The sequence below is a fragment of the Coniosporium apollinis genome, assembly GCF_000281105.1.
Source record: "Coniosporium apollinis CBS 100218 chromosome Unknown supercont1.16, whole genome shotgun sequence".
Taxonomy (NCBI): domain Eukaryota; kingdom Fungi; phylum Ascomycota; class Dothideomycetes; genus Coniosporium; species Coniosporium apollinis.
In genome coordinates, this window is record NW_006913278.1 from 252,768 (window position 1) to 271,624 (window position 18,857).

Genomic DNA, 18,857 nt, shown 5'->3' on the forward strand with positions numbered 1-18,857 from the left:
GCCTTTGCGGTATATGACTTCTGGTAATGCCGTCGTTGTAGTTCGATCGTTCGCACTTCCTCAAGCGACAGCGTGTTTATTTGGCCGCGGTTGCCGCCAAGAAATCACGGCTACGGCCGCAGAGCCGCAACTTCCGTTGTCCACTCCCAAGGGCGATCCGAAATGTCCGTTGCCGCATCTTTCCTTCGGCTTTTCAATACGACATCCACGATCAAACTGGACTCATGATCTTGGCGATAGTAGAGCGGCTAGACCAATCTCATGCGATCGAAAGTAAATGACGTCCGTTATCCTGCATCTTTAATGCATCGATCACGTAAGGTGTTTTTGATCTGTTGACTGTCCTTTTGGCTGCTCACTTCCAGGGCTATGGAAAGCTTTCAGTGCGGCAACCTTCATCTCGGATGGCCCTTGTCCGATCTCACGTGCGCACGCGCGAGCTTGAATGGAGACCTTATGCCGTACTTTGTCAGTGTGATTGCTTCGAGTCGGCGACACTGCGCGACGAATGATGTGCTACAGCGACTGTCTGGTCAGCGTCGACCGTCTATTTTAGGTTTCTTGTCGGTTCGGAATCTTCCGTCCGAGCTGGCGAGATGTGGTGAGACAGAAGTAGAAACCAATGCATGACCTGTTTGCTATGATAGCCGCGGGAAGCCATACGGGGTTGATACTGCTGTTTGTTGTATGGTGAGTTCTTAGCGCGGGATATTTGGAGTAGCTGTCATACCTTACTTTTGTTTCAATTAATTGGCAACAACGATCTTCAACTAAGCCTCATATGGTCCTCACGGTATACTTTCTACCTTCCTCACTACAAAAATACGGACCAGAAGTCAATTGTACACCAGCTCTTGGAACCACTGCATTCGGGCTTCAGTTTCATCGGGGCAACCTTATAACCACAAAGGGCGCAATTTAGCGCTTTCCCCGAAGCGAGACTTTCAGCGGAGATCGAAGTATTCCTCAGTCAGTTTCCCTTGCTTCCACAAGTCGACGACTTCTCCGTTCATTACGCCGTGGACGTAGCACTCGCTGCACAATCAGTTTGCCGCTCGATGTGGATGGAGCAGATCTTGCCTACCCGATGAACTCATAGCTAGTGCCCCTGGGCCGAAGGACATAAGGAATCTTGCCGCCGGCCAATATCACAACTCTATCCCCGGATTGCATATGCGCCGGGCCAAGACACATGTACTTCTTCAAGGTGATGGCGAAGACTCGGGTAGGAAAGACTGCTAGAGCTGCTCGCTCGAACATCCGTGCATCAATGGCTTCCACCTCCCAAGACCACTCGTCCCAGGAGTACGAAAGGATCGTATCACGGCCTCGTAGATAGGCCCACCATGACGCCAGTCCGGAGCGGAGGACCTTCCAAAGGGCCCTCACTCGCCTCCGCAACCGCCAGAACTGTTTTTGTTGGTCCAAGAGAACCTTGAGAGGGTCTTCGTGGATGAAATGCGACCAGAACGCCGCCGCATGCGACAAGAAGTCTCCGTCAGCATTTGCCGGTTGACCTGCAAAGTTTCGGCCGGCTGTTGCAGTCGATAGAAAGGCCGATATATTGTCTTCGCCTGTAACGTAAGATGTTTTCTGTTCAACATGGCACTGGACGATATGCCACAACAGCTTTAGTGACTCCGCCGGGTCGCTCAAAACGTCGGAATACGACAGGACGGTGTCAAAACTGATGCCACGCAACCGCAGAACATTATCGTTATCGGTATTCGCGAGATGCATCTTCGTTCCGCAATCTGCGGTGTACAGACACGCTGCTGCTCCATCGATTAAAGGCCTCGTACCGTTTGGAACATCCCACCGTGCAGCCCAGGACGGAGCACCGCAATCTCGGTTCGTGGCTGGTGCACATGTATGGGAAAGTACGTCGAGGGTTGCGTTGTGGCTGATGAGGTACCTCGTGGTATCCCGATATACCTCAGCTACTGACTTGTTGTAATCGGGTCTCAAAGGCGTATCTGCGTAAGAACTTCCTTCCTGGGCAATGCCGAGAACAGCGTATACCTTGTCCTGCGGTAAGGTAGCCTTGAATGTTCGGACACGACCTAGTAGCGAGAGCAATTTAGGACGGTTATCCTCATTTACCATGCTCTTTGTCCTGTTGAGCAAGAAGGCTGCCTTGCTGAGATCGCCGGTCAGCGTCAACGGACCGAATTCGTTTGCATAGCCCTTCTTAACAAACCACAGGGCCGCGTAACCGATATAGTTCGCCTTAATCTCGAAGTCTCCGAGAAACGCAGTGACGGATCCGGCAACGGCAACCTCTTGCAACACCCATACACGACTGAACCACGCCTGGCCGTAGAACCATTCCAGTGCCATCCAGTCCGGAGCTTCAGGCGATGGAAAGCCGCGCGCCATGTGTTTTTCCATGGTGCTGACTTCGTAGACAATCGAACTGGGCTTACCCGGAGTGATTTCTCGTTTGAGGTTGCGGAATGCTGTGTCCATCAATCTCAACGCTTGAGGCACTATCTCCTCGATGTGCGGACCCAGCCACACCAGGACATTCTTTGCGTGGGCGTAGATATCTCGCATCATCATGACCTGGCTGCATTTCTCGCTGTTATCTTTTTGATTGATGCAGAGGGCGTCGATCCATAACAAGCGGTTAGGGCGATTGCTCGGCTGGTCCGCAGGCACACGCCGCGCCCAGTGTTCATATGGCTCGCTCTGCTCCGGCGGATTGTCTTCACCTCTCTTACGCTGGGGCTTCACCGTGCTTGGTGTCCCACGGCTATTTGGTAAAGGGCGGAACCGTCGGAGTGCTTCTGCTAAATTAGGTGTGATTTCCGTACGCACGCCATTACAGACGATGAGTGTTGGAGGATTTGGGTTACCCCAGACGTAGGAAACCGCTTCGTATGGTGGAGCATCGCTGAGTTCAACCACTTGGAAGTTACAATGTATCTCATCCCGCTCAAGCCCGGGTTCGATAGTAAGGAGCCGTATGCAAGAGAGATTCGGGAGTGCTTCGTACGGTGAGTAGGTCGGCATGACAGATAGGTATTACCTGCGAAGGCCCATGCCTATGTAGACCAAGCAAAGCAGCGGGCTTCTGATGCGGCCAGACTACTTACTGACTCGCTGAACAAACCAGACATGGAAAACAGTCAAAATATACACCTTTTGGCAGAGTAAATTCAAGTTTGGCTCATAGTATTCTTTGTCTGCGCTGCCTGATGTGTGATTACACAGCCGGGACAAGCTGGTCCACTGGGTGAGATAGCGAATAGCTTGGCATTTCAGCCGTCTCACGTGATTGTATCCAGGTCGACTACGACTACCCGGATTCAGCTCAACAGATCCAGGGTCCCGATGGGAGAGGCCTCATACGGCTCTTACATCTAATAAATAGTGGATCGTCTTTGGAGCCCTATGAGTGCCATAAGTGCTTCTTATCCGGATCTAGGGTGTGAACAGAGAAAATGAAAGCGTAGCAGGCTGTTATCATAGATTCCCACCTAATCGATATTTTGCTACAAAATACAACTCTAAAGCGAGGAATCGCCGTCCGTCCAAATGCGGCGGCTGCCCGAACAGTTTAACAGACCTCTACTTATCAAGCAGATGTCGACTTAGCTTGCGCCCACTCCATCTTACTTCCCCACGAGCCGTATCTGACTGCTTTGTTCTTCCTCCGGAGCTGTGGTCTTCCAGTGATACCTGTGGCACTCGTCGACGAAGCCGCTCCACGGTTGCAGTATCAACGCGCATGTAGATCCTCCCTGCCTTCTCCTAGCCTTTGTCCAAGCTCTTACACCGGCAAGTCCGCATTCCTCCTTCCGCCACTCGACATCCTTTCCAAAGCCGTTGCGATGTACGGCCCCACCACCGGCACATTCCCCATGAACCCAGCAATTGTGGCGAAGAAGTCTCCAAACAGCACAAAGATCCCGTACAGCTCAACCACAAAGCCGATCAGTGGCCATCTTAGTAAGATCAGGGCAACGCCTGCCACAAACGCCGCTGTGCCCTTCCATTTCTGCCGCCGTGCGAAGAAGAGCGCCGTCTTTTGGAGACCGATTATGAGGGTTAGGCCGAGGAGAAATAAAATCTGGTAACAAGGCCGGAGGGTAAGCGATTGTCTAGCCTAGATTTGAGGGGTGTGCCCCTATGTGCGTAGGTCGGTGGTTGAACTACGGTTACGAGTGCTGGGCTACGGAAGGGACATACGTTTCCCATTGCCAGCATGGCTCTATCGAAGAAGAGTATTACACCGCCGATGAAGAAGAAGCCGCCTGATAAGATCGCGAATTAGGGAGAGCAGGAGGTTGAAACGGAGGAGTAACGATGCGTACCTACCACCGGAGCAGCAGGCTATGCCTATCTCTGTTTCATAGGTTTGTGAGCTTCGGTACTCTGCACGAAGATAGGTGCGAGCCGTACTTTGCATGTCTGTGAGCCACATGGTGGGCATTTTGGCGGAGAAATTGGGATTGAAGGAGCGACTGGAAGGAAAAAAGGCGAGAAGGTTGTTTAGTGAAGCTGGAAGAGCGCAGTTTGCGGGCTGTATGGAGCGGTTGGAGCTTCGGAAGTGTCCCCTTAGGAGACGCGCGGGAACACGAAGCGCGGCGCCACGTTTCGCCGAATCGGTGGCTTGAATTTCAACTCCGCAGAAGAGACCGGCTTCTGCAACGAAACTCAACAGCGATGTTGAAGGTTGTCAATTGCACAGATGCAACGCCCAATCGAAGTGTTTGAAAGCATCGTTTGAAATTCAACGTCACTTTGATTTGCTACAGTCCCGCTCTCGACAGCGAGGTTGTACTGGAACACGTACATCTAGCCTTCAACTTTCGGCTTTGCTCCGAGCCGTATACCGCAGGGGTTCGCAGAGATATACATAATGCGCCTGGACTACAGCAGTACCTAAAGTTCTGCTGTAACTGGGAGAGCCTCCACCCATGCTCTTCCGGTACCCTGTCACCTAGGGCGAAGACCAACGAACAACGACTGCGATTAAGCCGGAGCGTCTTCATTGAGCCACGTCTCGAAAGAGGCGAGGTGGGTAGAAGAGGTTTGACTTTGATAGTCCTACATACCGAGGACTACTCGAGCATCTGTAGTCCTTGATCATGACTTCCACTACCCGCAGCTATTCTTTCTCTGCGTGCCACGTGTGACGCTAGGATGTCCTCCTCTTGAATATGCGTGGATTCGCTCATTTGAGTACCGTGTGCGCTCCTCTGGCCGCAAGGTAGCCCTCCGTTGCAGCCTGGCCTAACGTCCGAATTGCCGCAAAAACCTCCTTGTCGTGATATCTCAGCCTCGATTTCGGATCTGTGTATGGCGCAGACAGTCCAGTGATATCGCAGTAGCGTTTCTGACTTGAGGGATGTAATGATGGTGCCGACTCGATGTTGGTGTACGTGACGGCGGGGCCTCCCGACGCGCCCGATGAGCGTAGGTTCTTCTCGAGAACCAACGTCGAAAGGTTCTGTGCTGCTTGTGCGATGCTCAGATTGCCATCTGCACCGTTGACTGGCGTCGCCAAACCGCCGGTAGCCATTGAGGAGTATGCTGGGAGGGGCGTCGATGTCCCGCTGTTGTTCTGGGTTGCCATGACCGATGCTTCTTTGCGTGAAGCTTCAGCTATGATCTGCTTGACATTCTTGTTTCGACGCTGCGGCGGCTTCCAATGGGGGGTGCGCCAGGGTTTTCGCACGGCGTAGATATCGAGCTTGTCGAGGAGGGCTTGGTGGTTGCTATCGTCGGAGGCTTGGGTGATGGGAGCCATGTTGGGTGTTCGTATAGCAGTCGGGTGCAATATGGGCGGACGTATTATCAGAGGGTGGAAACCTGGAGGTTGACGTGAGTCGAGCGGAGAAGACAATGTTAAATTCACATAGGCCATGAAGCGGCTCGCCAAGGATCGCGGACTGCCTCATCTAGAATAGCGTTCCCACGGTTGTTGTTGCTTTCGATGCTCGCGACAGATTTATTCCCCTCAGACAATTCCACAAGTAAATCGCGATTCACGTTGAAGATATTGTCTTCAGCATGGTGAGTACTCTCGACGGTCTTTTCTTTACCGTGCTGCAATTGCTCATCCGTTGAACAGGAGAGCCCACACGAGCATCAGCAGAGCCTTCTCCTCTCCCGTATTATCACCAACGTTGTGAGTGACGGCGATGACTAACCAAGAGACAGAAGAGCGCTGATCGAGTTACAGGAGAAGCTCAACGAGGCCATCATGGCGTTGAATAGGAGCCTACAGGTTCGGTTGTCCACCATGGGGACCATAACAGGCGCCCAGCTGATCAGGAGCCTAGGAAATCAACATACAGAATATGAATGTCGAGCTGGTGGCACAGATGTTCAAAAACTACCAATCTAATGTTCTCTTCCACCTTGAAGGTATGGTATTGATCGGCTGCTGGATGAATAGATGTCTAATGTGCAGCGCAGGCACGGACAGCCTTAAAGATCCCTCATGAGGTCATCACGGTAATTTATGGGATTTTGGTATCGGAGCATGAGTTGTGGCTGGCGTGATGGGTGATTGATATAGCCTTAAGACTTCGCACCTGGTTTGATAGATCGCGCTTAATCGCGCTTAATGTTAGACGCGCGGTAGCCCATCCATGATCTCGGACTCCCAGAGACTCAAAGGCACGGTTGTCACTTCGCGATGTAGCTTCTACCCCTCGTACCGCCCTAGAGGCGCTCACCACTCTCTACATTTCTTTTCCACCATGACATGATCGTACTCTCACGCCGCCCTCCACGATAGCTCAACCACCATGGTGCACTCGACGGCAGATGAGAGCTCACTTCCTTCGGGGCGCAACTCACCCAAACCCCAACCGGCGCGAATATGGAGCCTGAGCGAACCTCCCTTCGAAGGCGTGCGCCCCGTCGACTCTCAAGGCTACCGGCAAAGCACTCCCGACACCGCGATAGTCATCGATAATGGTACAACACCGCGCACATGTTCCGTTTCCCCGACAGAGCTAACACGATGGGCGTGCAGGTTCTTCTGCAGTTCGCGCCGGATGGTCTTTCGACCAGAATCCGCGCGTATCTCTCCCTCCGCTTATGGCTCGCTATCGAGATCGCAAGCTCAACCGCACGTTCATGTTCTGCGGATCAGACATCTACGCCGATGGCACAGCGCGAGGGCAAGCGAAGAACGCATATGAGCCGGGCAGCAATATTGTGAACAACTGGGACGTTATTGAGGGCGTACTGGACTATGTCTTCATCAAACTTGGGATAGATGGTTCTGCTGGTAGAATCGACCGGCCGGTAGTTATGACCGAGCCAGTCGCCAATCTGGGCTACGCACGCAAGAGTACGTATATAAAATTATCTACTGAGTTGGCAGAGGCTAATACGGTGGCACGCATACAGCTATGTCTGAGATTCTCTTTGAGCTTTATGGCGCCCCCTCAGTAGCCTACGGCATCGACTCGCTCTTTTCCTACAGTTATAACGGTGGCCGCAACGGTCTGGTTATATCGTCCTCGTACATGTCCACACACGTTATTCCGGTTGCTGAGCGGAAACCAATGCTCTCCCATGCGACTCGACTGAACTGGGGTCGCTTCCAAAGCGCCGAATATCTACAGAGGCTCCTCCGGCTCAAGTATCCAAGCTTTCCAGGGAAGATAAGCGACACTCAGGCCGAAGATCTTGTGCGCGAGCACTGCTACATCTCGCAAGATTACGAATCGGAGATCAACAAGTACCTAGATTGGACCGGGCTAGAAGACCGAGATCATGTCATACAGTGCCCGTTCACGGAGCAAGTAGTGGTGCAGAAGAGCGAGGAAGAGCTAGCCAGGGCGGCAGAGAAGCGCAAAGAGGGCGGCCGACGACTCCAAGAGCAAGCTGCAAAGATGAGACTCGAGAAGCTGATCCGGAAGGAACAGGAGCTAGAGTACTACAAGAGCTTACAGGAGGGTTTGGTAGATCTTCCCAAGAAGGAAGTGAAGCGCCGACTTGATGCCGATGATTTCGATGACGAGGGGCAGCTTGATAGGAGAATTAAGGACATGGAGAAGTCCATCCGCAAGGCGAGAAACAAGGACGTGGGTGATGCAGTGGAGGAAGAAATAGAGACACCAACTTTCCCTTTGCTTGATGTCCCGGACGAGCAGCTAGATGAAGAGGGGCTGCGACAGAAACGCGGGCAGCGACTTATGAAATCAAACTACGACGCCCGAGCTCGTGCAAAGGCCGAAAAGGAGCGCGAGAAAGCAAGGGTAGCGGAAGAGGAGCGGCTAGACAATGAGCGCCGGGAAACCGATCTGAGTGGCTGGGTCGAGGAGCGCAGGATTGCTCGTCAGGCCATCATTCAGAAGATCAAGGACCGAGAGCGTTTGAAGGCAGACTTGGGAAACAGGAAGTCACTGGCAAATCAATCACGAATGAAGGCGATCGCCAACCTGGCTTCAGACGACAAGACGAAGAAGCGTCGCCGTGGTGGCGACGATGACAATTTTGGCGCTGATGATGCCGACTGGGGCGTTTATCGAACAATTGCTACTGGTGAGCAGAGTGACGAGGAAGAGGAAGAGGACCTCAGCGCCAACCTAAAGAACATCGAAGCGCAGCTCCTCAAGCACGATCCAAACTTCACGGAACAGAGCACGCGAGAAGCGCAGACGGATTGGACGAAGAGCTTAATGCACGCCTTTCTCCATGGACCGTGGCCTTTTGACCCAGAGAGCCAGCGCGACTTGCATCAGGTACACCTCAACGTCGAGCGGATACGCGTGCCGGAGGTCGTCTTCCAGCCCTCAATCGCCGGGATCGACCAGGCAGGTATCGTCGAAATCGCTGCAGGTATCCTGACCGAACGGTTAGCCGACTCACCACATCGGTCGGAAATCTTGAAGGACATTTTCTTGACCGGCGGCAATACACTGTTCCGGGGCTTCGAGGATCGGCTTCGGAGCGAGTTACGCGCGGTTCTACCGGCTGATTCGCCGCTAGGTATCAGAAGAGCAAACCATCCAGGGCTGGATGCTTGGAAAGGTGCTGCGTGGTGGTCGAGCCAGCCAGCGTCGAGAGATGCATTCATCACCAGAGCTGATTTCGAGGAGAAGGGGCACGACTACATCAAGGTATGTCACCAGAGATCATGTTGACAGACAGACAGCTAACAGAGCGAAGGAACATGATCTCGGTAACTCATATACGTAACCAACGTGTACTTCTTTGGCGGACTTAGGCGTTTGATGGGCTACTGAGGGGTGCATTGCGCGGCGCGGTCACGCAATCGGTCCAACGTTTTCATGTGGTTTTATAGTGCTTCCGCGACACCAGGGCAGCAACTATCACAGAACAACACATTGTTGTCATCCTCCGTTCCACTAGTTGATTGTCTCTTGATTCATTGCAAGATCTCGCCTAGCGAACTAGCCAGCAGATCCGCGCAAGACCCTATTTATACCATGACGTCACACTCCGCGGCACCTTCAAATTGGAGGAAGATGCTATTACACTCAAGCATACAACGCGACAGCAACCACTTGACCGTGGAAAACTTCATCAGGAACCTTTTCACACCTACACACTCACTAGCAACTGCTCTCTGTCCACAATGCCGCCCAAAGGCTTAGCTATCCTGATCGGGGCTGGTCCAAACACTGTGCGATGAATATGTTACCATGCAGCTTCCAGATGCCCGTTCGCTAATATTTTTAAGGGCGCCGGTATTGCTCGAATACTATCTCATCCCTCCCATGGCAACCTCGCCGTGGCACTGCTCGCTCGCCGCCCCGAACCGCTCAATGACCTACTCAAGTCTCTCCGATCGTCCAGCCCAGACGCAGTACTCGAAGCCTTCCCGACAGACACTTCGCCAGACTCGCTAAAGAAGACGTTCGCGGATATCCAGCAGCATGAGTCGTTTAAGGATCTGAAGTTGCAGATGGCGATATACAGCATCAAGCACAGTAGCAAGAAGCCGTTTATGGAGGAGACGTACGAGGTATGGTCTCCAGTTGCGGACACACCCGCATGCACCTGCCGCGGTGCGGTTCCAGAGTAAAGAACTGATGGAGCTTCCAACCACGCAGGACTTTACCGGATCCCTTGAAGCCTATGTTGGCGGCGCGTTCACCTTCGCCCAGGAATCCTTAAAGCGCTTCTTCGCTGATCATGGCGAAACTCCACTACAGGAGGGCGGCTCGAAGAAAGGCACCATCATCTTCACCGGTACCCTCGGCGCGCTGCGTTGCTCCGCACAGTTCGCTGCCTACGGCGCCGGCCGCGCAAGCGTGCGGCAGCTGGCGCAGACGCTCGCGAGGGAAATGTCAGAGAAGGGCGTACATGTGGTGCACACGATTGCGAACGGGAGCATAGTGGATGAGGATGGGGAGGACCAGAAGCAGGGGAAGAAGATGAGTGCGGAGGCGGTGGGCAAGACGTACTTGTGGTTGAGTGAGCAGGAGCCGTGTCTTTGGACGCATGAGTTGGATTTGAGGCCGGCTTGTGAGAAGTTTTAAAGGTGTAGGTTACAGCTAAAAATCCGTGTGTGAGCCTAAGAGACCCTCATGCTTCCAATGATAAGCTATCTTTGCCCAGCCGGGTTTCAACAAGATTTCGGCCATGCCGATTGCCTCGGACCCAATCACCCTACGGAAATCATCCAAGCCGTCGACGCCGAGATGTCCCCCTCGATCAGCTCCTCTAGTCATGGCTGCGACTGCGACTTTTAACGAGGGTGGCTATTATTACTGGTTCAGCGAAGATAAACTAGGGCGGCGCTCTCCTTTTCATTGAATCGCCGAGCGGATCTTCGGATATCCCTTATCACATCGGTAATCTTGAGCGGTAGTTGGCGGGTCAGCCATTTAGAAAAACTAAACTTCTTGGCCATTGCCAACAGATGCGGATTCCTTGGGAACACGATCTATGTGTGTATGGTTGGCTAGGAAGACGACATTGCACGACGTATCCGAGTACATGCAGGCCGTCACAAAGACCTCGGGATGCTGCAACCCTACAGTGTCGACTTGTGATTCTGAAGTGGGCAATAGTTTCTGAAAACATCCCTTAGCAGAAATTAGAGCGTAGACCGCAGAACGCTTGGATACAACATTTCTCTTTGAGAAAGGGGTGCTGATATGGGGAAGCCTGCAAGAGGCCGTAGCAACAGGTGTTGCCGCTATCTCGAACAACATACGTTCAAGCTTATTAGGTCCCCAGAACTGACTAGATCCGACCCAGAGTCCTTAGGACCTCCTCCAGAAGCTCCTGTTCATCCTCCTTCGTAAGTCTCGGCACCGTCGCTGCGTCCGAACGTCGAACCCACCCATTCCGCACGCCAGGCCCTCTCAACAACTCCCGAGGTCTGGGCTAGGATGTTCAGCTTTGTGGGCTTGAATTCGCCGACTATTTTCCGGAGGATGTCATGGGATGCTGCGCTGCTACGCAGTGAGAAATTTGATCACTTGGAAGTATGGCGTCAGGGGAAGAAGCAAGCTTATGACAACGCAGAGCTTTTGCACTTGTATCTCGCGTGCAACGCCAAGCCGTGCAGTGAAGTGTGTTTGCGGTTCGAAGCTGGGTCACAGATACCTTCACTTGGCACGCACGCAGCCGCCTCCTGTATGCTCTTTCGCCTTTTGAGTGGGAAGGGCAGAAGGCCGGGTGGCAGGTAAGCAGACCATGCTCCAATTCTAATCATTTGATAGAGATATACGACCGCCATTCGGGGCGTTTGCCGAACTTCATAGCTTCATAACTTCACCACTAAGAGACTGGGAAGCTTGAGGAACAAGTAGATTGGTTATCGAATGTACCGGGCTAGGTACATATCAGCCGCTCTCATCACCTCCAACAACACCACGAACTGGCAGTCTGCCTCAGCGTGGGGCCCTTCGATCTCCACATGTACATTTCTTGGCCGCCCCCGTGAAGTTACAGCCGCACTGGCCGCACTTGTTGGGGTCAACCGGGGGGGCTGTGGTAGTAGTAGCAGTAGTAGTTGTTGTATTGGGATCGGTCACTGAGGCCATAGTCAGCAACATATCGAAGACGTGTTCTGGCATATCTGATGCGTACTGTTGACCTGATTGATGCAGTGGTCCGCAAAGACGTGTTTATGCTCGAGTAGAAAGTTGATTCAGGTTCGCTATACTGAGTATTACTTTCAGGCGCGGGATCCGAACGGGTATGTACCTACTGTTCAAGAGTTATTGTAGTCGTTTGTCTGGGTTGCGGGACTTCGACGGTTGATCTTGCGGGTATAAGTGTCTTCTAGAGGCCTCAAACTTGTTTCTGAAGCCCCTTGTGAAGTACTCATTGCGCTAGGACATTACGCACGCATACCTCATGCGTCGGCTCTTCCCGTGTCTTCCCAACGGTTCCCTGGCTTTGCGATGAGCCCACATGACCGGCCGCAACCGCAAGAACCTGACAATAGCGCTCAGTGAATGGTGCACGGCTGGGGGGTTAAGAAGGTCTGGCAGCTGCGAGCCATAGAGGGGGTCCTGCCAGCGCATCAGCATGTGTACCCTTAACAACAAAGAGCGTATTGCTGGACAGACCGCCGCCGCAAGTCCACTTCACCTCATCCACTGCCGGGACATGGTTAGAGGATCGCAGAATGCTGTCAGCACTCGTCATAAAAACGTGTGCACACCGACATGACGAAAGGGACAAGGTCAGTGAAGAAAAATTGAAAACTCGGCTCCATTGGCAGGAAAGGGCCTCGTAACAACCAGCGGTGTAAGCACAGCCCGAAGCCTGCGTTTGAGGATAGGCATGGTCATTCGTAACGATGGTTGCGGGAAGTCGTGGAAGACGAGGACTTCACCAACTGCGTACAAACCCTCCTGCCGCATTACTGTCCTTGCTTACTATTGAGACAGAGGATCCCCGAGTGAGCAATGTAGACCAACAAAGGCTGAAAGCACGTCATTCAAGACGAGGATGGTCGGTATGTCGCGCCAGCTGGCCGGCCGTATGCCTTTGTGGACGCCGCTTCGGTAGGTGTTTCTAGGGCGTCTACTCGTCCGTTCGAGACACGTCCAAGGAGACGTCAGACGAAGCTATCCAAGAACCTCCATATAAAAGCCTAGGCAACGTCGGAAAGTCTTCACCTGACTCAGTGGAAACGACGAAGTCGAGAATCGGAAAGCTTGGCATATTGGAGAGACTGTTACGAAGTTCGGCCACTCTAGTTTTATCTCGTCCTATCTTGTCTTCGGGCAGTACATACTTAAACGCTGTTCGGTACTCTGACGCCTTACGCCAGAAGTTGCGGTGAGAAGACCAACTGCTGACCTGACAACGTGGAGCAAAGAAGTGTGAAAAACTCTAATTTGTTCATTGCGCATACTGACCATGAGTGCGTGCATACAGAGCCACCGATGATGCATAGCATATGACCTATCCTGAAAGCGTGCTCCAGCGCTATGCATTTGTAACAAATCCCAACCTGTGATGCAAGTATCCAACCCAGCCCGCCAACAAAGTTTTTCAGGCGGGGCGTAGAAACCAGGTCTTGCTCGTGTAGAATGTAGCATGCGAGTAGCCAAAACGCTGCAGTTGTACCATGTATCCTAACGGGAATCTAAGCCTGGACTACGGAACATCCGCAAGAAGAAGCGCTCTCGGCTTCAGTTCCAGAGCCATCGCTTAGCCACGTTTGGCTTTCCGGCCTTGCGAGGCCTTCGGCGCAGAATTCGAGGTCTTCGCCTTGCTAGTCGCGGTCGGCGCTGCATAAGACGGAGCGCGTCGCTTTGGCCTAGGGATATGAGTGGTCGGCTCGTCCGCTCCGTCCGCCTTGCGCTTCTTGGGTGAAGTTTTATTAGCTTGAGCGTTGCCCAACGCGTCCTTGAGCGCCTCAGCCCTATCGAGTTTAGACGATTCAAGTGAATGCGCCGCCTGGGGCTCGTCCCTGGGCGCGGGTATGGTCTCCTCGGTAGGCAAGCTTGGGACGTCCTTTCGAGTAGCGGGAGGAGTGGCTTCTGCGAACATGATCGACTTTGTGCTCCTGGTGCTCTGGCTGGAAGAGGGGGTCGGCAGTCTATGCTCTTTCTCTGGGGTGCCCTGGCGGTTCATTTCATCGTCGTCCGCGTCCTTCGGCTTCAGCTGCTGCGCGAGCCAGTCCGGGATGACTGCGTCCTCGGAGTCATCGTCCTCGCCAGCGCCGAGAATGTTGTCCGCCAGTTCGCCAACGATGTCGTCTGCGGCATCTTGATTCTGCATCAAACGAGTGGCGAACTCGAGTAGAGTGGTTTCGTCAATGTCCTCTGGTGCGGCGCCCAGTCTGGCTAGGTTGGTGCGGAGGGCCGCTTTGAGCACGTCCATGTCCATTTCAACTTCTTCGTCCTCGGAGTCGGAGGGTGGGGAGAGAAGGTCGTTGCTGGCTACATCCTCGCGAGGAGGATTATTTGGGCTCTTCGCGGTCTTGAACCCGGGAGAATTGGCATAGCGCTCCCTCCAATCCTTAAGAAGCGCGAAAGATCGATCGAAATTCTCGACAGTGGGTGGACGTCCTTCTTCGCAGTGTGTCTTCCAAGCTACCGTGGGTGTGGGAGACTCGGCTCCGCTGACCGGGCGCGCCTCGCCTGAGGCCGCTTTCAGTCGCTTCTCAGGCGAGGTCAGAGTGAACGCCTTCTTCCTCTTCTGGCCTGCCCTCTCCGCATCTGGTTCTACGCGCTCCCGGCTGCGCCTCGGTCCCGCATCGTTGAAGCCATCGTCGTTGTACTCGATGTCCTCCCAGTAGTCGAATGGATCGTAGTTGAGCAGATCTTCGTCGTTTTCTGGCGGAACGGGCGACGCAACGGCGCGCTCGGCAAGGTCGTCCTGCGGTCTCAGGTTAGCGGATGACTGCACGCGTGACACCAGATGCTGGGGATAAGTGCATGGAGCTGGATCAGACATACCACGACGTCGTATGACTCTTCTACATAGACGTAGTCGGGGTCGAAGACGTCGTCGAGGAAGTCTTCGATGTCGGACATGGCGCCCCTCGTGAGAAGAGCTGAAATGGCGTGGGTTACGATGTCTTGCAACACGCTAGATCTTCCAATGCAGCGCTTCTCGAAGGCTCTAAAATAGGCGCAACCCTGCTGGAGCAGGTGGGCAGTCGCGTTTCGCGTATCGGAAATGCCCAGGAAAGCGGCACGACGCGTCAGCGGAGGTGATGGCGGAGAAAACCTATGAGTAGCAGAAACCCTCGGAGGAAGAAGATGGGTCGTAGAGCTTGCTCATGTGAACGTGGCGTGTTGCGTCCGCGCGCAGTGGAGGACTCTAGCCTGTGGGCGGCATGCTTTGTGGTGCGAAGGAATGGTGTTGTCGGGGAGGCTCGGCGGCTCTGGCTGGGGAAGGGTGTGAAGGGTGTGAAGGAAAGCGCAGCCCGTCAGCCCGTCAGCCATCCCAGCGATGCAGACGTTCGTCATCGCGTAGTGTCTATTCCCATGACCAACATTGTTCCTGTGTCGTAAGGCGTCCACACTCGTAGGCACTCTCTGCAACAACAATGAGGTGACATAGGGTTCGAGGAAGCTGATGCTGCCCAGCGCTCAAGCCTCGGTGACGGCTGTCGTCGGCTTAGTACCGCGCCCACCATCCGGGGTTGTGAAATCCGGGGTACAGTAACCACAAAACGCTGGACATATCCTTCTCCAGATTCTTCCTGTCATTCCTGAAGCTTTTCGATGTCTGCTCTCTCGGGTTTGAGGCGACCGCAAGGGTTTGCCTTCATATTCAAAGCCAATGGCGCCGCCGCCGTCCGTAGAAACACCTCTGCAGCCGGCGCAAACACGCCAGTGTTCAAGCCGCTGACCTCTGTCCTGATTGCCAATAGAGGAGAAATCGCACTGTAATACACGTTGATCCATCACAGCTAGTATTTGTCCACTAACAATACCACAGCCGCGTCAACCGCACAGCATCCGAATACGGCATCCGCACCACCACCATCTACACCACCCCGGATGCCCACTCCCAGCATGCCCTCTGCTCCCCCTTCGCCGTAAATCTCGGCGAGCCCACCACCTACCTCGACGGGGACCGCATCATCCAAGTCGCCAAGGACCAGGGCTGCAATGGCATCCACCCCGGCTACGGCTTCCTGAGCGAGAACCCGCACTTTGCGCGCAAGTGCACGGAAGCGGGCCTAACCTTCATCGGGCCGCCATGGCAGGCTATCGAGGCCATGGGCAGCAAGAGCCAGAGCAAGGATATCATGACTGCGGCGGGCGTGCCGTGTATACCGGGCTACCATGGCAGTAACCAGGATCCCGAGTACCTTAAGGCCGAGGCTGAGAAGATCGGATATCCGGTGCTGCTTAAGGCGGTCAAGGGAGGCGGAGGAAAGGGCATGCGTATTGCAGAGACGCCGGAGGTCTTTCTGGATCAACTCGCGTCCGCAAAATCGGAAGCGCGCAACTCGTTTGGAGACGATGTGATGCTTGTTGAGAAGTACATCACCAAGCCGAGGCATATCGAAGTGCAGGTCTTTGCGGACAAGCACGGTAACTGCGTGGCTCTGGGTGAGCGAGACTGCAGCATCCAGCGCCGCCACCAGAAAATCTTGGAAGAATCGCCTGCTCCGCATCTACCTGAAGAGATCCGCCAGGACCTGTGGGAGAAGGCACGAGCAGCCGCGCTGGCTGTGGGCTACGAAGGAGCTGGCACTGTGGAGTTCATCTTCGACAACGACACTGGCGAGTTCTTCTTCATGGAGATGAACACACGGCTTCAGGTCGAGCACCCAGTCACCGAGATGGTAACCGGCGAAGACCTCGTACGCTGGCAGCTCATAGTCGCCGAAGGCGGCAAACTACCTCTTACCCAAGAAGAGATCCATCAAAGGATCTTGGAGAGGGGCGCAGCCATCGAGGCTCGCATCTACGCCGAGAACCCCGACATGGGCTTCATACCCGACTCCGGCAAGCTTCTCCACTTGCGCACCCCAGCCGCAACCGACACCGTCAGGATCGACGCAGGCTTCGTTACGGGCGATGAAGTGTCTTCTCACTACGATCCCATGATTGCGAAGCTGATCGTGCGAGGACCAACGCGCCAAGCCGCCCTGCAAAAGCTGCGCGCAGCGCTCGAAGAATATCAAGTCGCCGGTCCGATCACCAACATCGAGTTCCTCAAGAGAATCTGCGTTAGTCCCGCTTTCGCCGCCGGCGACGTCGAGACCGGGTACATCGAGAAACACCGCGCGGAGCTCTTCGCGCGCCAGCCCGCTGCGCCGGAAGTCCTTGCCCAGGCGGCCATCGGGCTGCTGCAGCAGGAAATTCAGGCCCAGTCTGCCGACTCCATCTTCGGGGTCCCTGGCGCCCTCGTTGGGTTTGGAACGGGCTACCAACAGCGCGAGTTCCACCTCACCGAACCCGCGCCTGATGGCACCGGCGAGCCTACTGCAACGACTGTCCGTGTACGCCAGACCGGACCGAGCATCTACACCGTCTCGGTCAACGAGGCCGACTACCCCGATGTCGTCGCTACCTTCGACACCGCTAGCAACACGATCACGTCCTTTTACCCGCATACCCGCCTCGCGACGACTTTCATCAGAGACGCAGAACGCATCATCCTTTTCCAGCAGGGCAGGATGTACAGGCTGCAGCTCGCGGTGCCCAAGTGGGCGGAGAAAGCGCTGGGGATTAAAGACGTGGCGAATAGCGTGCTGGCGCCTATGCCGTGTAAGGTCTTGCGCGTTGAGGTACAGGAAGGGGATGCTGTTGAGAAGGGACAGCCGCTTGTGGTGATTGAGAGCATGAAGATGGAGACAGTGATTAGGAGTCCGCACAACGGTGTCATTGCTAGGGTTGTGCATGGGAAGGGGGTGAGTGCTCGCATATCTAGTGCATTTCGAGCACAACTTTGCTAATCAGGGGACAGGATCTGTGCAAGGCGGGCACGGCGCTTGTCGAATTCGCGGAGGAGGGGAAGTAATATGCTTTCAGACTCTTGACCGCCTGGCGAAAGGTAGATAATCAGTGATGGCCGAGCATAGAGGACAGTAGCTCTGCTTCGAGACTTCGCCGGGGATACCTCCGTCTGGTGTTTTGGTGAGACATTGAACGACAGCTTGTACCGGCTGGCATCGCCCACCAATGACACATCCCTCAACGAGGGGTGTGTACGGAAGGGAGCGCCTGTTTTGTGTGAGATCTGTTCCTATCTGCGTGCAGGACCTGCCGCCGTATGTTTGCAAGATCCCCGCGCACATCAGGCCAGCAGAAAGGACAGATCATTACTGGGGTCTTTCCTCATAGCATAGTAGACTTAGATGAAACTGAAGCCGACTATACAAAACCTTACCAGATAGCTGTGCCCTCTGTGATCCAGTGACTTGAGCAGTACAGGCTGCCTGTAATGGAACTTGGCCTTTTTCCACGTCATGGGCGCTGGAAGAGGCATCCCACACACGCTGCGGCATCCCTACTCGATTCATTCCAAGTTAATCAGACAGCCCACGCGCCAGTCTTGATGTAACGTTGTGATGCATCCCCAACCGCTTTGTTCAGAGGCAGGTACTCCGTACGGAGCAAGCACCGAACAACGGCTAGCGAGGTTCAGCCGCCGCCCCTTTTAATTCTATTTCGGAATTCGGCCGCTTTTAGCCGCAAAGCTTGGTTTCAGCCCCATGCTGGTAGCGACACTCCGCGAATCACCGCACGGCTGTTGACTCTGGAGGATCAACGTTCATCTCGCTTTTCGCGCGCCTTTGGTAAGATGTAGAAGGTGGGTAGGTATTAATAAAGCTCCTTGTCCTCGTGCTTCCCCTGTACGCTCCAAGTCACTCGTTCCATCGCTCTTTCTCAGCAAGCACGCCGTCAATCTCATTCTTTGTTCTCCAGCGCTTTCGCAGCAGTCTTTCCCACCGCTGTCCCAGCAAAAAAAGAAACAAA

The 18,857-nt window shown here is 54.2% G+C and overlaps 7 protein-coding genes across 7 annotated transcripts; 3 read left to right on the forward strand and 4 right to left on the reverse strand.

Moving 5' to 3' along the window:
* Positions 1–944: 944 nt before the first annotated feature.
* On the reverse strand, positions 945–3,015 carry W97_03846 (uncharacterized protein; the record flags this gene model as incomplete). The annotated part of the gene is made up of 2 exons (XM_007781740.1): positions 945–1,035; positions 1,085–3,015. 2 exons carry the CDS (start codon positions 3,013–3,015, stop codon positions 945–947), a joined length of 2,022 nt encoding a protein of 673 aa, XP_007779930.1.
* A 760-nt stretch (positions 3,016–3,775) lies between these two features.
* On the reverse strand, positions 3,776–4,438 carry W97_03847 (uncharacterized protein; the record flags this gene model as incomplete). Its single annotated transcript, XM_007781741.1, has 4 exons — positions 3,776–4,075; positions 4,195–4,259; positions 4,324–4,350; positions 4,408–4,438. 4 exons carry the CDS (start codon positions 4,436–4,438, stop codon positions 3,776–3,778), a joined length of 423 nt encoding a protein of 140 aa, XP_007779931.1.
* Positions 4,439–5,182: 744 nt separating this feature from the next.
* On the reverse strand, positions 5,183–5,758 carry W97_03848 (uncharacterized protein; the record flags this gene model as incomplete). The annotated part of the gene is made up of 1 exon (XM_007781742.1): positions 5,183–5,758. The coding sequence occupies one exon, from the start codon at positions 5,756–5,758 to the stop codon at positions 5,183–5,185; it is 576 nt and encodes a 191-aa protein (XP_007779932.1).
* Positions 5,759–6,764: 1,006 nt separating this feature from the next.
* On the forward strand, positions 6,765–9,171 carry W97_03849 (uncharacterized protein; the record flags this gene model as incomplete). The annotated part of the gene is made up of 4 exons (XM_007781743.1): positions 6,765–6,936; positions 6,995–7,315; positions 7,375–9,092; positions 9,142–9,171. The coding sequence occupies 4 exons, from the start codon at positions 6,765–6,767 to the stop codon at positions 9,169–9,171; spliced, it is 2,241 nt and encodes a 746-aa protein (XP_007779933.1).
* Positions 9,172–9,571: 400 nt separating this feature from the next.
* W97_03850 (uncharacterized protein) lies at positions 9,572–10,478 on the forward strand (the record flags this gene model as incomplete). The annotated part of the gene is made up of 3 exons (XM_007781744.1): positions 9,572–9,619; positions 9,677–9,961; positions 10,050–10,478. 3 exons carry the CDS (start codon positions 9,572–9,574, stop codon positions 10,476–10,478), a joined length of 762 nt encoding a protein of 253 aa, XP_007779934.1.
* A 3,139-nt stretch (positions 10,479–13,617) lies between these two features.
* On the reverse strand, positions 13,618–14,948 carry W97_03851 (uncharacterized protein; the record flags this gene model as incomplete). Its single annotated transcript, XM_007781745.1, has 2 exons — positions 13,618–14,790; positions 14,871–14,948. The coding sequence occupies 2 exons, from the start codon at positions 14,946–14,948 to the stop codon at positions 13,618–13,620; spliced, it is 1,251 nt and encodes a 416-aa protein (XP_007779935.1).
* Positions 14,949–15,644: 696 nt separating this feature from the next.
* On the forward strand, positions 15,645–17,898 carry W97_03852 (3-methylcrotonyl-CoA carboxylase alpha subunit; the record flags this gene model as incomplete). The annotated part of the gene is made up of 3 exons (XM_007781746.1): positions 15,645–15,808; positions 15,862–17,788; positions 17,845–17,898. 3 exons carry the CDS (start codon positions 15,645–15,647, stop codon positions 17,896–17,898), a joined length of 2,145 nt encoding a protein of 714 aa, XP_007779936.1.
* Positions 17,899–18,857: the final 959 nt, after the last annotated feature.